Source organism: Canis lupus, chromosome 15 (genome assembly GCF_003254725.2).
Source record: "Canis lupus dingo isolate Sandy chromosome 15, ASM325472v2, whole genome shotgun sequence".
Classification (NCBI taxonomy): Eukaryota; Metazoa; Chordata; class Mammalia; order Carnivora; family Canidae; genus Canis; species Canis lupus.
In genome coordinates this window covers 42,545,857-42,564,037 of record NC_064257.1, presented here as the reverse complement: position 1 = coordinate 42,564,037, position 18,181 = coordinate 42,545,857, and the positions used below count along the sequence as shown (strand labels likewise).

General features: G+C 41.0%; 1 protein-coding gene across 5 annotated transcripts in view; it reads left to right on the top strand.

Moving 5' to 3' along the window:
- Positions 1 to 18,181, top strand: part of GLT8D2 (glycosyltransferase 8 domain containing 2) — a 37,210-nt gene that overhangs the window by 15,682 nt on the left and 3,347 nt on the right. For 2 of the 5 annotated variants that reach the window (XM_025439215.3, XM_025439214.3), the window contains exons 3-10: positions 810 to 902; positions 4,165 to 4,336; positions 8,191 to 8,308; positions 9,459 to 9,591; positions 10,073 to 10,185; positions 12,091 to 12,257; positions 13,267 to 13,379; positions 17,470 to 18,076. In XM_025439215.3, the coding sequence (XP_025295000.1) occupies positions 810 to 902; positions 4,165 to 4,336; positions 8,191 to 8,308; positions 9,459 to 9,591; positions 10,073 to 10,185; positions 12,091 to 12,257; positions 13,267 to 13,379; positions 17,470 to 17,642 (1,082 nt within the window). In that variant the 3' untranslated portion in view covers positions 17,643 to 18,076. Of the gene's footprint in view, positions 1 to 809; positions 903 to 4,164; positions 4,337 to 8,190; positions 8,309 to 9,458; positions 9,592 to 10,072; positions 10,186 to 12,090; positions 12,258 to 13,266; positions 13,380 to 17,469; positions 18,077 to 18,181 lie in introns of those variants that run through there. The other 3 variants (XM_025439216.3, XM_025439217.3, XM_049094145.1) reach the window with 3 other exon arrangements.

Genomic DNA, 18,181 nt, shown 5'->3' with positions numbered 1-18,181 from the left:
TAAAGAATTATGTGTACTTTATAATAAAAAAGTGTATATCCTTACTGTAAGGATATATACTTTTGTGTATTATGTGTACTGTATAATCTCCTATCATAAAAAGAAGGTGATTATACAAATATGTATGATTAGAACCATGTTATTCAAATCTGGGTAGCTTTTGTTCCCTCCCTGCAATGAAATTAGAACTAATTTCTCACGCTGTGATTTAATGTTACTTAATGTCATGATCACAAGCCTCCTAAGCCATCTCATGTACAATCAGTGGTACATGCGCTCTATTAGGAGAGCACTGTCCTATATCACTCTGTTCCTTAGCAGATCCCAAGAGCAAGCAAGCATCATAGCTCTGGAACAGATGGTCCTGGATACTTAGACCTGGAAAATGTATTGGGTCTTCTGGCTTCTCACTATACAGAATTTTCTGTACATCATCTTTGACCAGTGTTTAAATTAACTGAGAAGAGGCTGTGTTATAAAAGCTAACAACATATACTCTTAAGAAGTACTGGTTCACCATAAACATTAAGTAAATGTTGGCTATTCAAAGTGTTCATGCACAGAGACTGGCTCAAAAGCCACATCATATAGGCATTAATGTTGTAGCCTCTGCCATCAGACTGCCTGGGTGTAGCCCTGGATCCTCCTTAAACTACATCTTTGTATCCTTGAGCATCAACAGCATCCTGCATGCTCTCTGCTGAAAGAGCAGCTCCAACCACCACTCTCTGTTCATATGACTGTTCTAAACTCTCCCCAAATTTCAACTTGAGAAGTTACACTTGAATGTGTTTCTGTTTCCATTTCAGTTAATCAGGTATTGCTGTTCCTTCTGATTGTGACCCTCTGTGGGATCTTGTATAAGAAAGTTCACAGGGAGACTGCGCTCAGGAATGAGACAGGTATGCTAAGTGAAGTAAGCCAGTCACAAAAAGACAAATACTGTGCAATTCTTCTTATATGAGGTACTTAGTTGAAATCATCCAAACGAAGTATAATGGTTGACAGAGGCTGGGGGGAGGGGCAATAGGGAGTTCTTGTTTAATGGGTATAAGTTGCAGTTTTAGGAGTTTATAAAACTCTTTAAGTTTTATAAGAGTTATGGGGATGGACAGTGGCAATAGTTGTACGACAATGTGAATATATTTAATACATTGTGTACTTAAAAATGGTTAAGATGATAAATTTTATGATTTTTTTTACCACAATAAAAAGAATTTTAAAAAAAGAAAGGAGATAAACAAGCATATAATATTAGGTTGGTATACCTAGGACTGTGGTTTAAACGTGTTCCTTTGATTCCTTTCAGTAGCTGGGTTCAGAGATAAGCAACAATTTGGTTGGATCCCAAGGGCCTGCTTGTAGAAAATCCACCCAAGTCCAGTGATGTTCTAGAATGATCAGTGCTACTCAAACTTTAGCACATATGAGAATCACAATTAGGGTTTGTTAAAACACAATATACTTGGGCCCACTCTGAGAAATTTTGAATTAGTAGATTTGGGTGAGGCCTGAGAATTTTCATTTCTGATAAGCTCCCAGTAGATGCTGACACTGGTTCTTGGACTATGCTTGGGTTGTCTGCTTTGCATCCATCCTTTGAATTTCTGAATGATTTTGCTTATGAAAATTGCCCTCTCTATCTTTTATCTACTGGTTCATTCCCATCAGTACACCAATAGCCTCAGAATTCTCAACTTACAAAAGATCCTGAATTGACCCTATATCCTCTTCCAGCTGTCCTGAGGAGCCAATTCCCTCCTGAGGGGTGGATTCTTTGACATGGCACCTTTACAACTTCTAACCACACAAAATCAATGCCACAAAAATTAAGAAGTACTGGTAGCATGTATATTATATTATATTATATTATATTATATTATATTATATTATATATTAGGACTTTTAAAAATATTTTATTTATTTATTTAACGGACAGCATGAAAGAGCACAAGCAGGGGGAGAAACAGAGGGAGAGGGAGAAGCAGCCTCCCCGCTGAGCAGGAAGCCTGATGTGGGGCTCCAACCCAGGACTCCAGGATGACAACCTGAGCCCAAGGCAGACACTTAACCAACTGAGCCACCCAGGAGCCCCAATAAAGATTTTATTTTTAAGTCCAGCAGGGGGCTCAAACTCACAACCCTGAAATCAGTGGTCACCTACTCCTCCAACTGAGCCAGCCAGATGCCCCTGTTTTTAAATAATTTACTTTTTATATTAATCAAACAAAATACATTTATGGAAAATGCAGAAGATAAAAATATCACCTGTTGCTGTATCAGCCAAAGACAAATACAGTTAATATTTTGGTGCCCTACATACATTCATTTCGCACTTTTTTTTCTTAAGCCAGCTTAGGCTTTGGACAAACATCAGTGAAAAAAACAATGTCCCTGTTCTCACAATGCTGACTTATCTTAGTATTTAAAAAATCATAAAAAAAAAAGTTAAAAACATGTATAATCTGGTCTAAATGAACATAAGGAGCATCTAGAAAGAGAATGATTCCACTTAAAGATGTGTATACAAATGTTGCTAGGGCATTATTCTTTGTAGCTGCAAACTGGAAACAATCCACATGGGAATCCACTATTGAGTAGATAAAATGTAATGTATTGACTCAGTGGAGTCCTTTTCAACAGTGAAAAGGAACACAATATTACAGCTCCCCTATGGACAAACCTCACAGAGATGATGCTACATGAAAGAAGCCACACCTGAAAACTCACATATATTATACAATTCCATGTATAGAAATTTCTAGAAAAGAGGCAACAGTGAAGCATCTGCCTTCAGTTCAGGTCATGATCCCCGAGTCCTGGAATTGAGTCCCACATCGGGCACACTGCTCAGCAGGGAGTCTCCTTCTCCCCCTGCCTGTATGTTCTCTCTCTCTCTTCAAATAAATAAATAAAATCTTTTTTTTTTTTTTTAAGGAGATTTCTAGAAAACGTAAATCTACAGAGACAGAGAAGAGAGCAGTAGTTGCCTGGGGCTGGGAGCAGGAGTGGACTGACTGCAACCCAGTTTAAGGAACCTTTGCAGGGAGGTGGAGATGTTCTAAAATGGGATTGTGGTGATTGATGGTTGTGCAACTCTATCACTTTACGAAAAATCATGGAACTGTATACCTACAGTAGGAAATCTTAAGAAATTTCCAAACTTCCCAAATTTTTAAGAAGTCTGTATTAGTGGGCCTGGGCTGCCTTAACAAAATACCACAGACTAGGTGGCCTAAACAGAAGAAATTTATTTTCTCATAGCTCTTGGAGGCTGCAAGTCCAAGACCCAGGTGTTGGCAGCCTTGGTTTCTCCCAAGACTTCCCTTGTAGGCTCATAGTTCTCCCCATGTCCTCAGATGACCTCTCCTGCGTGTTCACAGCCTTGGTGTCCCTGCCACCTCCTAGAAGGTCACTAGCCCTCCTGGGCTCAGTCCCCACCCTCATGGCCTCATCGTGTGCTTCTGTTGGTCAAATCTTGATCACACAGACTTGCAAGGGAGTCTGCAACAATAGTCTTCATTGTTGGCTATGTGCCAGCTGAAATTCCAATGCTCTATTTCTTTAAAAAAAAAAAAAGATTTTTTTTTTTTAAATTTGAGAGGGAGGTAGTGAGAGAGAGAGAGAGAGTGAGAGCATGCAGGGGGAGCAGCAGAGGCAGAGGGAGAAGCAGGCTCCCCACTGAGAAGAGGACCTGATATATACATCCCAGGACCACAACCTGAGCTCAAGGCAGATTCTTCACTGACTGAGGCCCCCGGGCGCCCCTTCAATGTTCTGTTTCTTTCTTTCTTTTTTTAAAAATGCATTTTATTTTTTTAAAATTTTTTTAAAGTTTTTATTTATTTATTTATTTATGAGAGACACAGAAAAAGAGAGAGGCAGAGACACAGGCAGAGGGAGAAGCAGGCTCCATGCAGGGAGCCCGACGTGGGACTCGATCCAAGGTCTCCAGGATCAGGTCCTGGGCTGAAGGCGGTGCTAAACCGCTGAGCCACCGGGGCTGCCCCAATGTTCTATTTCTGAGAGAAGAGGAGACTGGATGTCAGTCTGGCAGTCTCTTGCGCACTACGCTCTCTTCCCCTAGGAGGGTGGAAGACAGCTTAATATGGCCCTACTATGAAATTCCTTCGTGTTCTAAGACAATAGATTTGGTGTTTCCAGATGATGACTCTGAGCCTCCTGAGGAGATGGAGGAGGAGATTCCTGTGGTGATTTGTGCCGCGGCAGGGAGAATGGGTGCTGCCATGGCTGCTATCAACAGCATCTACAGCAACACCGACGCCAACATTCTCTTCTATGTGGTTGGACTCCGGAATACTCTGTCTCGAATCCGGTAATTTGTGTGCTATAGACTTTGGCGTTTCCTACATTTCACCTTTTTTTATCTTTCCTTAATGGAGTTCCCTATGTTTTGGGTTTGATAAATGTCATTAATGAATTAACGAGGGCATGACCTAAGGTCTGCTTGGTGACCTGATGGATGTGTTGCCTAGCTAAGGAAGTTTCAGCAAAGCCTCGTTATTCTACTAGAGCAATGCATCATGCTGCCAAAGTGAACTGCCTAATGAATTAAAGAATTGCGGCCCTTAGGCAGGTTATGTGGAAGTCTTTCTAAAATGCTTTCTCTTTTCTCTGCCTTCTTAATTTGGGAGGATATCAATATAATAGCATTTTAATAGGATCCAGAATCATCACTAATTAAAATTTTTGAACCACTAAGCAATCTCTTTCCTCTCGCACAACATGCTAAAAAAATAAGTTGGAAATAGATTTAGAAGAAATAAACAGAAAATCAAAATTTAAAGTAAAGTATTATAAAAATGTGGGATAATTATATAATATTGCTATGGACAACGACTGTGAGTCCAAATATCATGAGGAAAAAATGGACAGATTTAACTGCGTAACAGTTAAAAACTTTTACTTATTTGTTTGTTTATTTAATTTTTGGGGGTGTTGGAATTCGCAGACAAGGGATTTATTTATTTATTTACTTGAGAAATGAACCCAAGAGCAGGCAGAGGGAGAGGGGCAAGCAGATTCTCTGCTGAGCAGGGAGCCCGATATGGGGCTAGATCCCAGGACCCCGGGATTGTGACCTGAGCTGAAGGCAGACACTTAACCTACTGAGCCACCCAAGTGCCTCCAAAAACTTTTAAATGATGAAAAATACTGTAAGTGAAAGTAATCATACGATAAACTAGGCAAAATATTTTCAACATGTATTATAAATGAAGGATTACTACCCAAAGTATATAAAGAATTCTTACAAAAAATTTTTAAACATACAAGCATCTAGTAGAAAAATGAGGATAGAATACAGACAATTCACAGAAGAAAAAAATACAAATGGTCGACAAACATGAAAAGGTATTCTGTGTTACTAATAGAGAAATTCAAGTTAAAATGACAATGACATATAATTTTTCACTCATTGAAATGGTAAAAATTAAATAGGACAACAATATCCAGTGCAGAAAAATGGGCATGCGTATTCTTTTTCTAAACAATGTCTAGGGACGCCTGGGTGGCTCGGTGGTTGAGCCTTTGGCTCAGGGCATGACTCTGGGGTCCTGGGATTGAGTCCCACATAGGGTTCCCTGCAAGGAGCCTGCTTCTTCCTCTGCCTATGTCTCTGCCTCTCTCTCCATGTCTGCCATGAATAAATAAATAAAATCTTTAAGAAAAAAACAATGTACACTTTATAAATTGGGAAAGCATTTTGAGAGGGCAATATGGCAATGTCTAATAAAATTTTACATACTAGAACTGGTGTGGCCACTGTGGAAGACAGTATGGAGGTTCCTTAAAAAGTTTAAAATAGAACTACCCCACAGTCCAGTAATTGCACTACTGGGTATTTACCTCCAAAATCCAAAACACTAATTCAAAGGATACATGTACCCCAGCATTTATAGCAGCATTATCTACAACAGCCAAACTATGGAAACAGCCCAAATATCCATCGATAGATGAATGCATAAGGAATATGTGGTATATATATGTAGAGTGGAATATTAGCTGTAAAAAATAATGAAATCTTGCCATTTGCAATGACACGAATGGACCTAGAGGGTATGATGATAAGTGAAATGAGTCAATCAGAGAAAGACAAATACCATAGGATTTCACTCCTATATGGAAGGTAAGAAACAAAAAACAAGCAAAGGAAAAAAGAGAGACACCAAGAAACAGACTTTTAACTATAGAGAATAAAGTGTTGGTTACCTAAGAGTAAAATCTTAAAAAAAAAAAAGGGCCCAAACTATAAATGTGTACATGTACATATATATGTTTCTATAAAGAAAAAGACCCCAAAGATCTCCATGTGTTAACAGTGACTATCTCTGGGGAGGATGGAGGGATTGGGGAGAGCAGTGATGAAAGGTATAGTTCAGGGTATTTCAAGTATTATTTCCTTTATTCCAAAGGAGAATGGGGGCACCTGGGTGGCTCAGCTGGTCAAGCATCTGACTCTTGGTTTCAGTTCAGGTCTTGATCTCAGGATCATGATTTCAAGCTCCATGTTGGGCTGCACACTGGGCACGAAGCCTACTTTAAAAAAAAAGTTAAGAAAGAATTTATTTTTCTTAAGTTTATTTATTTTAGTAATCTCTACACCCAATGTAGGGATTGAACTCATGACTCCCAAATCAAGACTTGCATGCTCTTCCAACTGAGCTGGTGAGGCTCCCTGAGAATGTGTTCATGTATGACTTAAAAATAGCACTGTTAAGAGGTACTGACTATGGAAGACGCTCACTCCTAATCTAAATGGTCCTTGGCTCCCATGGGTTTTGAGGGCTTCTGCATACATTCTAGATTTTCTGTATCATTTCTCACTCTTCTTATCATTTATTGTTGCAGATTGTTCATTTAGCTTGCTGTTACTGTAATTATCTGTGGGTATGAAACCAAGATAACCAAACCCCAAAGGGTGGCATGTGTGTAATATGTTCTGAGCAAGGGTTTGTACTGGAACAAAAGGCATGAGCTCCAGGGCTTGATGACATCTGAGCAGGGACAGTCTCCCAGCCCTTGGTGGTGTAGTAGCCCCCGGTTCGAATTATTAAGATTTTAAAAACCCTCTTGTCATTGAAGTATAATAATAAAAAAAACCAGAAAATTACATAAATCCTGTGTACAGATTAGTGAATCATCACAAGGTAAACATAACCAGGTAACAACTCCCACCCACATGGTATGGTCAGTCTTTTTAGGTTTGCCATTCCAGCGAGTGTCCAAGGCTATCTCATTGTAGCTTAACTTGAGATTCCTTTATTTCCAATAAGTTTGAGCCCTGTTTTTTACATATTTCTTGGCCACTTAGATGTGCAAGCTTGAGTCTCTTGCCAGTTTTTCAGTTGGATTGTCTTTTTCATATTGACATGACTTCTCCCCACATGCAGATTTATTGAGATATAAATGATATATAACATTGTATAAATGACTTGCTTTTATAGTTCAAATTTTGTAGATCTAAATTTTGTTCAGAAGATTGACTCTTGTCGATTTTTGAGCAACAACAAATGCTACCATGTGTGGCTTTAGTCATTGGCAATTTTGAAATAATTTCTACCAAGAATTGTATTATGAATTGAATTAAAGATAGTCACAAATTGTTTAAGACTGAGCAGACATGAGGAGAGGGCAGAGAGAGGAAGGAAGATGAGATGAGAAGTGAGGACAGGAGGGGAACACAGAGGCAGAAGCAAATCATCTTTGGAGTCCAACACAGCAGAGTAAGGACGTTTCCATCAAGCAGAAGATTCAGAACATCGTGCTTCATAGCTGGACAGATCTGTTGGCCCGGGGCAAACATAGACCAGCGGCCACAGATGCAGCTTTATGAGAAAGAAGAAACACTTTTTGTTCTTTCAGTTTCCTGTGGAGATTATGTGGATCTGGGGAGATATTTGGTTATTACTATTTTGCTTCATTTCCTTTGCAGAGTTATGTGACTTAAAGGGGAAAAAAAGAGGAAAGATTCGAAGCCAGACCAGATGGGGGGAAAAATCAGAAGGATTTATAGACTAAACTCTACTAAGGCTATACGCATTTTATTTTTAACTTTCTAAGAAGCAGCAGATTGACTCTGAGGCAATAGGCAAGTTGAGGAAAGGTTGGAGGTGTATACTAGAGGCATTTTTGTGTTGTGTTTTTTTTTTTTTTTTGTCATGTCTTTAGAAAATGGATTGAACATTCTAAACTAAGAGAAATAAACTTTAAAATCGTGGAATTCAACCCTGTAGTCCTCAAAGGGAAGATCAGACCAGACTCGTCAAGGCCTGAATTGCTCCAGCCTGTAAGTAGGAAACACGCATATGCTGAGGACAGTCTTTGGTGAGACCCTTGCTCAGGGGAAAGCACTATGCACATGGAATATTTCTGAAGCAGTGTTAGATCTCCACGAAGCTCTGCTTATTTATAATTTATAAGCCACCTGCTCCAGAAGGATTTAAGATGGTTTAGCTAAACATAATGAAGCTATTAAAGAAGAAATGAAGCCTAAGAAAATGTAGGATGTGTTTGTGTGTGTGAATATGCCTGTAGGGGTTGGGGGTCGGGGCCAAATGGTGGGGCCAGGAGAAAATATTCACAACCCACAGGGTGCTGTGCGCATTGCAGTTGAACATTAAACTTAGCCCAGCGTATCCCAGCAGCTAAGGGAAAAACAATCTATCTAACTATATGATGGATTCCATATCTCGTAGGATCAACTGAGATAATACCTTCAGGAGACACCCACTTTTACCCTAGCATTGGGAATCTTAAGGTATTTTACTGCAAGAGTTCTTATAAAAGGGACTCTTTCTTGTATAAAGAGTAGTGTTGATGGCAGGGTTACCGAAATGCAGCCACCTTCTAATTGTTACTGAAATCTATCCTTGAAAATTTACTGAATTCTAAGCCCTCTGATGATATGATCTTTTCCTAATTCCTTGTGTTTATTATCAGAGTGTGAGCTGAGTTGGGATTTTGGATTAAGTGGTATGCCTAATAAAACTATGACTCCCACCCTCAGCTCATGTTTGTCTGATTTTCTGGTCCAAGGAGCTAAGAGTTTGAGTTTGTGGTTGGGACCCCCGTGCCCACGTGTGTGATTTAGTTGACAATAGTCAAATTACTAGTGTAGAGGAGGGCAGGCGATTTGTGGCCTTAAAAGATGCCTCCGTGACTCCCACTCTAGCAGTTTGCAGAGGTGCAAGGGTCATGCCATGGTCTCGGCAGCTGAGGGCTTCGATCTAGGAGAGCACTGATCTGCCGGCGCCGGTTGCCGCCCCAGGTCCACTAACTGGGCACCAGGAGGCTGCAGTGAGATGTCTGCTGCCCGTTTTATGTAGCTCCATACCTGGAGTTGAGCGGAGGCTGTGGTCAGAGCCACGCCTCCAGCAGGAGAAGACACGGAGCCACCTGTCTCTTCCCCAACGTTGCCTCTTTTGTTGTTTTAACAGCTGAATTTTGTTCGATTTTATCTCCCTCTGCTTATTCATCAACATGAGAAAGTCATCTATTTGGACGATGACGTAATTGTGCAAGGTATACTCGCCGACTGCCAAGAACACTCGGAAAAGGAGCAGCTGATAAGTAGAATAACCATCTCCTTCATTTTCCAAATAGCTCAATGCCCAGTGTTTTTGACTGTGTATTCAAGTTGGGAGAATAGTATCGTTAGAAGTTTAGGAATATTTTGATAATGGGGGTTGGTACCCACTTCCCTATAGATTCCGGCTGACTTTCTGAGAGCTACTCTGTCGAAGTCGGCAGTAAATCACTTAGTAGCCTCCTTTTCCCGGCAGCTAAGTGTGGGTGTTTAAGTGATGCTTTCTGTCTGCCACGTGCAAACAGGTGAGCCCCAGTCAGGCCCGCTGGATGCCAAGCTGAGCTTATTGTCAAGTGGCTTTCTGGACAGACAAGCTATGTTATTAAGTAAATGACCAGGCCGCTTGAAAGTCAAATCATGTACTTTTCTTCCTGGGCTAATCAGGGACTGTTTGATGTCCTAAGGCTCCATGTGACTCTAAAACAAATGCTGTAATATTTTAACCACTGATGTTTCTAAATCCAGGTGATATCCAAGAACTCTACGACACCACCTTGGCCCTGGGCCACGCAGCAGCTTTCTCCGATGACTGTGATTTGCCCTCCGCTCAGGACATGAACAGATTTGTGGGGCTGCAGGTGGGCTCGTTGCTTCCAGGCCCTGCCCGGCCCTGCTGCTCCCACCCCTTCCCTTCCCCAGGGCTCAGTCATCCAATCGGGACTGCAGGAGGCAGGAAGCACAGCCCCTGATGATTGTTCAGGATGTAGGTGGCCCGAACCACACTCCCTGTCCCAGATGGAGTTTCCTATGAGAGACTCCTTGAACTTTTGGTTCTGTTTCTGAGTTGTGATCATTGCTTCCCTCCCCACCCCCTCTCAATAGAGGAAAGTACTGATTTTCCTCAATGGTAAAGAGCTCCTTACCCCGGTGGAAATGAGGAAAGTCGAACCTACATGGAGTACGGAAACCAAAAGGATGGCTTTAAAGACAAGGTGCTGTTAAGAATCAAATGCTGTTCTCCACAAAAAGTTCCAGGAAATAATTTTATGTGTGTCACAATGAGATGTGACACTTTGAGGCCTAGGCTTTCAGGCCAGACCCGACTTGGTCAAAAGCTCGGCTCTGTCATTTAGTTGGTTTGTAACCCTGGGCAAGTTACTTACCAATCAGCTTCTCCCTCAGTTTCCAGTAGAGGCAATAAGAGCACTTCCCTTGTAGAGTCATTGTGAGAATTAAGTTAGTTAATACATGTAAAGTTACTCTGTGCAATTATGAGCTAATGTGTGCAGAGTTCCTAGGACAGAGCCTGGTGCACAGAAAGTGCTCAGGTGTCTCCATTATTTCCATGTTACATTTGAGCATCACACGGAGGTGGGTAGGACAGCCTGGGGTGGGGTGGGGGGGCAAACAATATGTCACATCCATTCAGCAACTCCCTATGTGCTTACTGTGGCCTGACGCGGTCTTAGGTACCAGTGATACAGTGAACAACACTAAAATTACTGCAATTGTATAGCTTACATGTTAGTGGGAAGAGACCGTCAGTAAACAAATTATTTAACAGAGGATCAGGGTGGGGCTGCAGTTTAAATTGGGTGATCAGGAAGGCTCACTGAGGTGGTCACTGAGCCTGACACTAAAGGAACTTAGGGAACCACCTCAGCAGGTATTTAGGGGAAACACATTCCAAGAGGAGGTAACAGCAAATTCAAAGATCCTGAAGCAGGAGTGGGTCTTTCTTGTATTGGAAAACTGGGGGGCCAGTGTGGCAGAGGAAGCCAGGGAGAGACCAGGTGTAAGAAAGGTAATGGCGGTGGGGGCAGATGGCATAGGACATGGGAAACTTAGAAACTCTGGCTTTTACTCTGAGATGGGAAGCCACTGGAGAGGGTTTGAGCAGATGAGTAACATAGAGACAAAGTTGAAAAGGGTGGAAGCAGGAACAATTCAGGAGGAGTTGCAGAAATCCTGAGTGGTAATTATGGCTTGAACTGGGAGGGCAGCAGCGTGGGCAGTGGTTGGCCTATGATATGTTGTGGAAGACAAGACCAACAGGGCTTGTTGACGGATGTGGATGAAATGTGAGTGAGAAGGAGCCATGGATGACCTCATGACCCTGGGTTTTTTGCCTAAGTATCTGGAGTTGCTAGGAATGAAGGTGGGGGCAGGTTGTAGGGAAGCAGGTTTGGGACAGGATTGGGATCAGTTTGGGGTTGTAAGGGGAGCTGCCTTAATTAAGGCTCCAGGAGACAGAGTTGGCAGAGGTAGCAGGAGTCGGCCACCCAGAGGAGAGGCCAGGGCTGCCTACCTGGACAGTGTTTCAAGCCATGAACTGGATGAGGCTGTCTAGGGAGTTAGTGCTACAGACCAGGCGGGGGCACTGCTTTTGGAGGCTAAGGAAGGAGAAAAGCAGCCAGGGACACTAGGAAGTGGCTAGTGACACAGCAGGAGACCCAGAAATTCTAGGCAGTGGTTTCAAGAAGATGATTATGTTCCAGAAATCAAAGATTTGTTAGTCAAAAGCATATCCTGTTCCTTTATAGAACACGTACATGGGCTACCTAGACTACAGGAAGAAGGCGATAAAGGACCTTGGCATAAGCCCCAGCACTTGCTCCTTCAATCCGGGTGTGATTGTGGCCAACATGACAGAATGGAAGCACCAGCGCATCACCAAACAGCTGGAGAAATGGATGCAAAAGAATGTGGAGTATGTGTAAACCTCTCTGCCCTTCTCCATGCTTGGCAACAGAACTATTCAATTAATTTTCTGTGCATAACTCAGGGGTTTGAAGTATTTCACAGACATCTTAGATCAGATTCTCTTGCAGAACTGATGAGAAAGAATGGAGACATGAAAATCTAGTCTCAAATGATATGTAAACGGAAGCGAGATCCTGCAGAATCTTATACAAACGTTTTTCTAATGAATAACGCAATTTTAAGTCTTCTCCCAGAAGCCTAGTGAAGCTTCTCTACTGAAAATAATTTATCTCAGTCAAGTTTCTCTTTCTTACATAGATTTTTTTTAAAGATTTTATTTATTTATTCATGAGTGACAGAGAGAGAGGCAGAGACACAGGCAGAGGGAGAAGCAGGCTCCATGCAGGGAGCCCGACGTGGGACTCAATCCCGGGGCCCCAGGATCACACCCTGGGCTGAAGGCGGCGCTAAACCGCTGAGCCACCCAGGCTGTCCCATAGACTTGTTTTTAAGAATTATTTTATAAACTCAACTTTTTTTTGGAAGGTTGAATTTTAAAAAATCATTTTTCATTATTGAAATTTTAAAATAGAGAAAAATAACCCTCTAACACAACCACTATTATCATGTCATTGTTATTTCCTATTCATCTTTTATCAGGATATTTTAAATATCATTATCACCTTGAATTTATGAGTGAAGTTTTTCTACATAATATAGGATCAGAATTTGATCTTCTTCTGTATTTGACATTAAAAATACTGAAAATTTTTAAAAATGCTGAAAATTAAAATGGCAAAATGTTATGCTGAGCTTAGGGTGAATTATATGGGAATTCATGGTATTCTTACAATTTTGTGTAAGTCTGACAATTTTCAAAATATAAAGTTGAGAGAAAAATGAAAAACTATGGTCTTTTTATATAGTGAGAGACTAACATCTTTCAAGAGTAGTAATTTCTACTTTATCTAGTCTGTGTGGTTTGAGGCCAAATGTTTTTCTATTCCATTTCTTAGGGAAAATCTCTACAGCAGCTCCCTGGGAGGAGGGGTGGCCACCTCCCCCATGCTGATTGTGTTTCATGGGAAATACTCCGCAATCAACCCCCTGTGGCACATAAGGCACCTGGGTAAGTATCATAGACAACACAGCTGTGCATTTTATAGATCTTTGAGCACCAAACTGCTAGGGCATCAACTTCCTCAATTCGGGTCCTCCAGGTGATCTTGGAGGTCATCTCAGACACATTATTTAACCTTCATTGCTCACATTCTACAAATGCAATTGCTAAAAAGGGCCTAAGAGGGGACGCCTGGGTGGCTCCATGGTTGAGCATCTGCCTTCGGGTCAGGACGTGACCCTGGGGTCCTGCGATTGAGTCCCACATCAGGCTCTTCGTAGGGAACCTGCTTCTCCCTCTGCCTGTGTCTCTACCTCTCTCTGGGTCTCTCATGAATAAATAAATAAAATCTGTTTAAAAAAATAAATAAAAGATTTTATTTATTCATGAGAGACCCAGAGAGAGAGGCAGAGACACAGGCAGAGGGAGAAACAGGCTCTATGCAGGGAGCCTGATGTGGGACTCGATTCCTGGTCCCCAGGGTTGCACCCTGGGCCAAAGGTGGCGCTAAACCACTGAGCCACCTGGGCTGCCCAAATAAAATATTTTAAAAAATGAAAAAGGGCCTGAGAGGTGTTTCTAGGAATTCATGAGAAGCCATTAGACTCATGCTTAGCATATAGCATGTGCTCCATAATCATTACCTATTGTTAAAATAGAACTTTCACTGTCAAAACTTTTTCACTCAGCTTTATTGCCCTCTTGCAGTAGCCAGCAAGGCGAAACCAAATTAGCATGATGGTTTATGATGCATTTAGATGGCTCGCAACTTTTCTTTTAAAAAGTTATTTCCGGACCGTATACCATGTGAGTCTTTTATTCACACTGTTCATTATAGGAGTGCAATGCCCTATGATATGGACTGGAATCGCAACTCTTATTACCTAAGTTGGGCAAATTATTCAACCTTTCTTTGCCTTAGTTTCTCCATTTGTAAACTGAAGCTAATAGAACCTTATAAAGTTTTTATAAGGAATAAATTACCTACTGCATGTAAATTGCTGAGCACAGAGCCTCATGCAGAAGACAGTCACATTCATTCAAACACATGACCACAACCCCATAGCCACAAGCACTGGGCCAGACCTGTTTAGAAATTGGAAAGGTTTTGAATTTTAAAAAAGGTAATGCGATGCATACATTTATGTGATGCAATACGCTGAGTGGGATCTAGGTTTTGCTACTAAAAAAGTTAGTAAAAATTGTTTTCTGGGGATCCCTGGGTGGCGCAGCGGTTTGGCGCCCGCCTTTGGCCCAGGGCGTGATCCTGGAGACCCGGGATCGAATCCCACATCAGGCTCCCTGCATGGAGCCTGCTTCTCCCTCCTCCTGTCTCTGCCTCTCTCTCTATCCTAAGTAAGTAAATAAATAAATCTTAAAAAAAAATAAAATAAAAAAAATTGTTTTCTGACATTTGGGGATTTTAGAATTGGAGACAATGGCTTATGGATGTATATTTACTAAAAATACCTTCCACACTGTCAAGAACTGAGCTCAGTTCTGGCGAAAAAGGTGATTACTATTTCTAATTCTCAGAACAACCTGCAAGGTGGTTGTGTTCCTTACTCTCCTTTTAAAAGAAGGGACATGGGATCCCTGGGTGGCACAGCGGTTTAGCGCCTGCCTTTGGCCCAGGGCATGATCCTGGAGACCCGGGATCGAATCCCACATCGGGCTCCCGGTGCATGGAGCCTGCTTCTCCCTCTGCCTAGGTCTATGCCTCTCTCTCTCTCTCTCTGTGTGACTATCATAAATAAATAAAAAAATAAATAAATAAAAGAAGGGACACATAAAACTATAGAAGCTGGGTTCCTGGGTCTCCTCTTAAGGATTCTGTATAGATTTGCTTCTGCCTCATTATCGGAATCTTCGATATTCCTGAGCATCTGTATGCACACAGGAGCAACACAGGGGAGCTAAGGACACGAGTGTTCCATCTGGTTTGATTTATAATAATGTTGAGTTCACTGTTAAGTCAAATATCAATGTTTCCATGTAATGAATGTGCAGAAAATCCCATCAAAGTTGTAGGTCTATAAGGATGGTTGTGTAGGAATAGTTACGCGTAGTTTACACTGATAAGGTTAGAACACTCCATGGCCTTGGAATAGAGTCACAATCACATTTTATGAAATATCTCACTCGGAAGAAGGGACAGAATCTTCCTAAGGGAAAGAAGTGATTTTTCTTTTAAGCAGAGTCTACATCTATGCTAAAGGTTCTGGAATCTGCAAAGTCAGCAAAGTAAAGCTACACAGAAATCATTTGAAAAATGATTCAGTTTTAGTGTGTTTTGGAAGCAGAAACCAATGTGACACTAAAGGGTATTAAGTTTAGGTTCAAGCAGAAGGTCTTATGATTTTAAGAATTTAGGATATATATTTAGCTAAAAGCAAATTCTACTTCCATATGGAGTCCTCCAATAAGGGGCAGAGAGATGATCTCCCACAGAATCAAGACTCTAAGGTGTTTCTTCCCAAATGAGCATTTCCTTTGTAGTCTTTGGAAGTTGGTAATCATTCCAATTATGTTACCATAGCCTGAAACACCTAAATCCTCTTCTGCAACTGCCTTCACAGCTGTTTATGAATAATAGAAGACAGATTTTTTTTTCTTGCATATGTTAAGCTGGAATAACACAACTCCAGCTATTTACCCTCTCTTAAGGGATTTTCAGTGTTTTTTAATTTTTTTAATTTTTAACTTTCTTTTATTTATGATAGAGAGAGAGAGAGAGAGAAAGAGGGAGAGAAAGAGGCAGAGACACAGGCAGAGGGAGAAGCAGGTTCCATGCACCGGGAGCCTCACGTGGGATTCGATCCCGGGTCTCCAGGATCGCGCCCTGGGCCAAAGGTAGGCGCCAAACCGCTGCGCCACCCAGGGATCCCAGTGTTGTTTTTTATTTAAAGATTTTTTTATTTTGTAAAGATTTTATTTATTTATTCATGAGAGACACACAGAGAGAGGCAAACACACAGGCAGAGGGAGCCCGTTGAGGTACTCGATCCCAGGACCCCAGGATCACACCGCGGGCTGAAGGCAGGTGTTAAACTGCTGAGCCACCCAGGGATCCCCTAAAAATTTTATTTATTGATGAGAGACAGAGAGAGGCAGAGACAGAGACAGAGGGAGAAGCAGTTTCCATGTAGGGAGCCTGATGTGGGACTCGATCCCAGGACATCGGGATCACGCTCTGAGCTGAAGGCAGAGGCTCAGCCACTGAGCCACCTAAGCATCCCAAGGGATTTTCAGTTTTAAAAATATATCAAATTCTTTCATAGAAAATGTTAACACCATAGAGGATTCAAAAAAAAAATTACATTACATTTGCAAGATCTTAATGTACTTCTGGAAGATATATTCTAAAAATACTCTAACCAATGGCAATATCAGGGTAAACACACCATTTCTAAGTGACTCCTTATGAGGGTAATATCCAAATGGGGATAGTTTTGTGTTAAGAAGTGAATCTTATTCCTCCATCACATTTCATATGGTAAAAACAAGATCATTATAGAAAGATGTTGCCATACTAAGGAGGGGAAATGTAGAGAAACAAGAACGCCTATAAACTCTTGGTGGGAGGAAACCTGATATAAGTTCTCCTGGGGATAATCTGGCAATCTCTTACCAAAAATGTGAAGGCATACACCCTTCAATTGAGGGATTCCACCTACAAGACTTTACCCTACAGATGTATCTGTGGACACGCACAAGATATGCACAGAAGACTGTGCAGTGTTCACTGACGTTTGTGAAGGGAAAGAAACCTAGATATCCTCAATAAAGAACTCACTAAAGAAATACAAATAACTATATATCCATTGTCATTAAACAGTCATTAAAAATAATTCAGCAACTCTGCATGTGCCACATCCCCGAACCCCCACACACTCATACAGGTAGAGTATTACTGGAAGGATTTCATAAGAAACTCTTGTAACAGTGGTTATTTTGGCAATTTAGAGTAGGTGGTAAATCTTTCCTTGTATACTCTTTGATTTGCTTAATTTTTTAAATAATGGATTTGCGTTCAATTTTCAATATAAAAATCTTACTTTCTAACAAGTCTATTATTTTCTTCTAAACACAAATGAAGGCTGGAATCCAGATACCAGATATTCAGAGCATTTTCTGCAGGAAGCAAAATTACTCCACTGGAATGGAAGACATAAACCTTGGGACTTCCCTAGTGTTCACAATGACTTATGGGAAAGCTGGTTTGTTCCTGACCCTGCAGGGATATTTAAACTCCATCACCACAATAGCTGATATGACTTGACATTTCAAGTATTTCCTATATAAAAAATGTGGAATTGTGCATTCGCAGCCCTCTTATTTCATTGTTCTTATGACTAGCACTTTCAGTACAGATGATTCACAATGTACAACACAAAGTCTACTGTGTGCCAATGGTACTCCAGATCACAGAGGCACGGACCCCATACGTATAGGTGGCAACTATGGAAATAAGATGATGTGCCTGAGATATAGTTAGAAGGAAATGTTTAGGTTTCAGCAATTTGCTTAACTCTGAATGACAACTTGTATTCACAATTTAAAAAAATTCCTAAATGTGTTTTTTCACATGTAGGTATTTTTTAACAGGCTGCCAGTCTTTTTTTTTTTTTTATCTTTTATAAAATACTATTTCATTTAAAACATGAATGTCTGAAAAAATAAAATATTTACAGATTTTCTAATGATTTTCAGTATATATGTTATTCTACAGGTTAAATGTAATACAGGGTAGACTGACCTCACATGTAAAGGGGGAAAGAATACCAGTCGCTCCTGCTGCAGAAAAACTT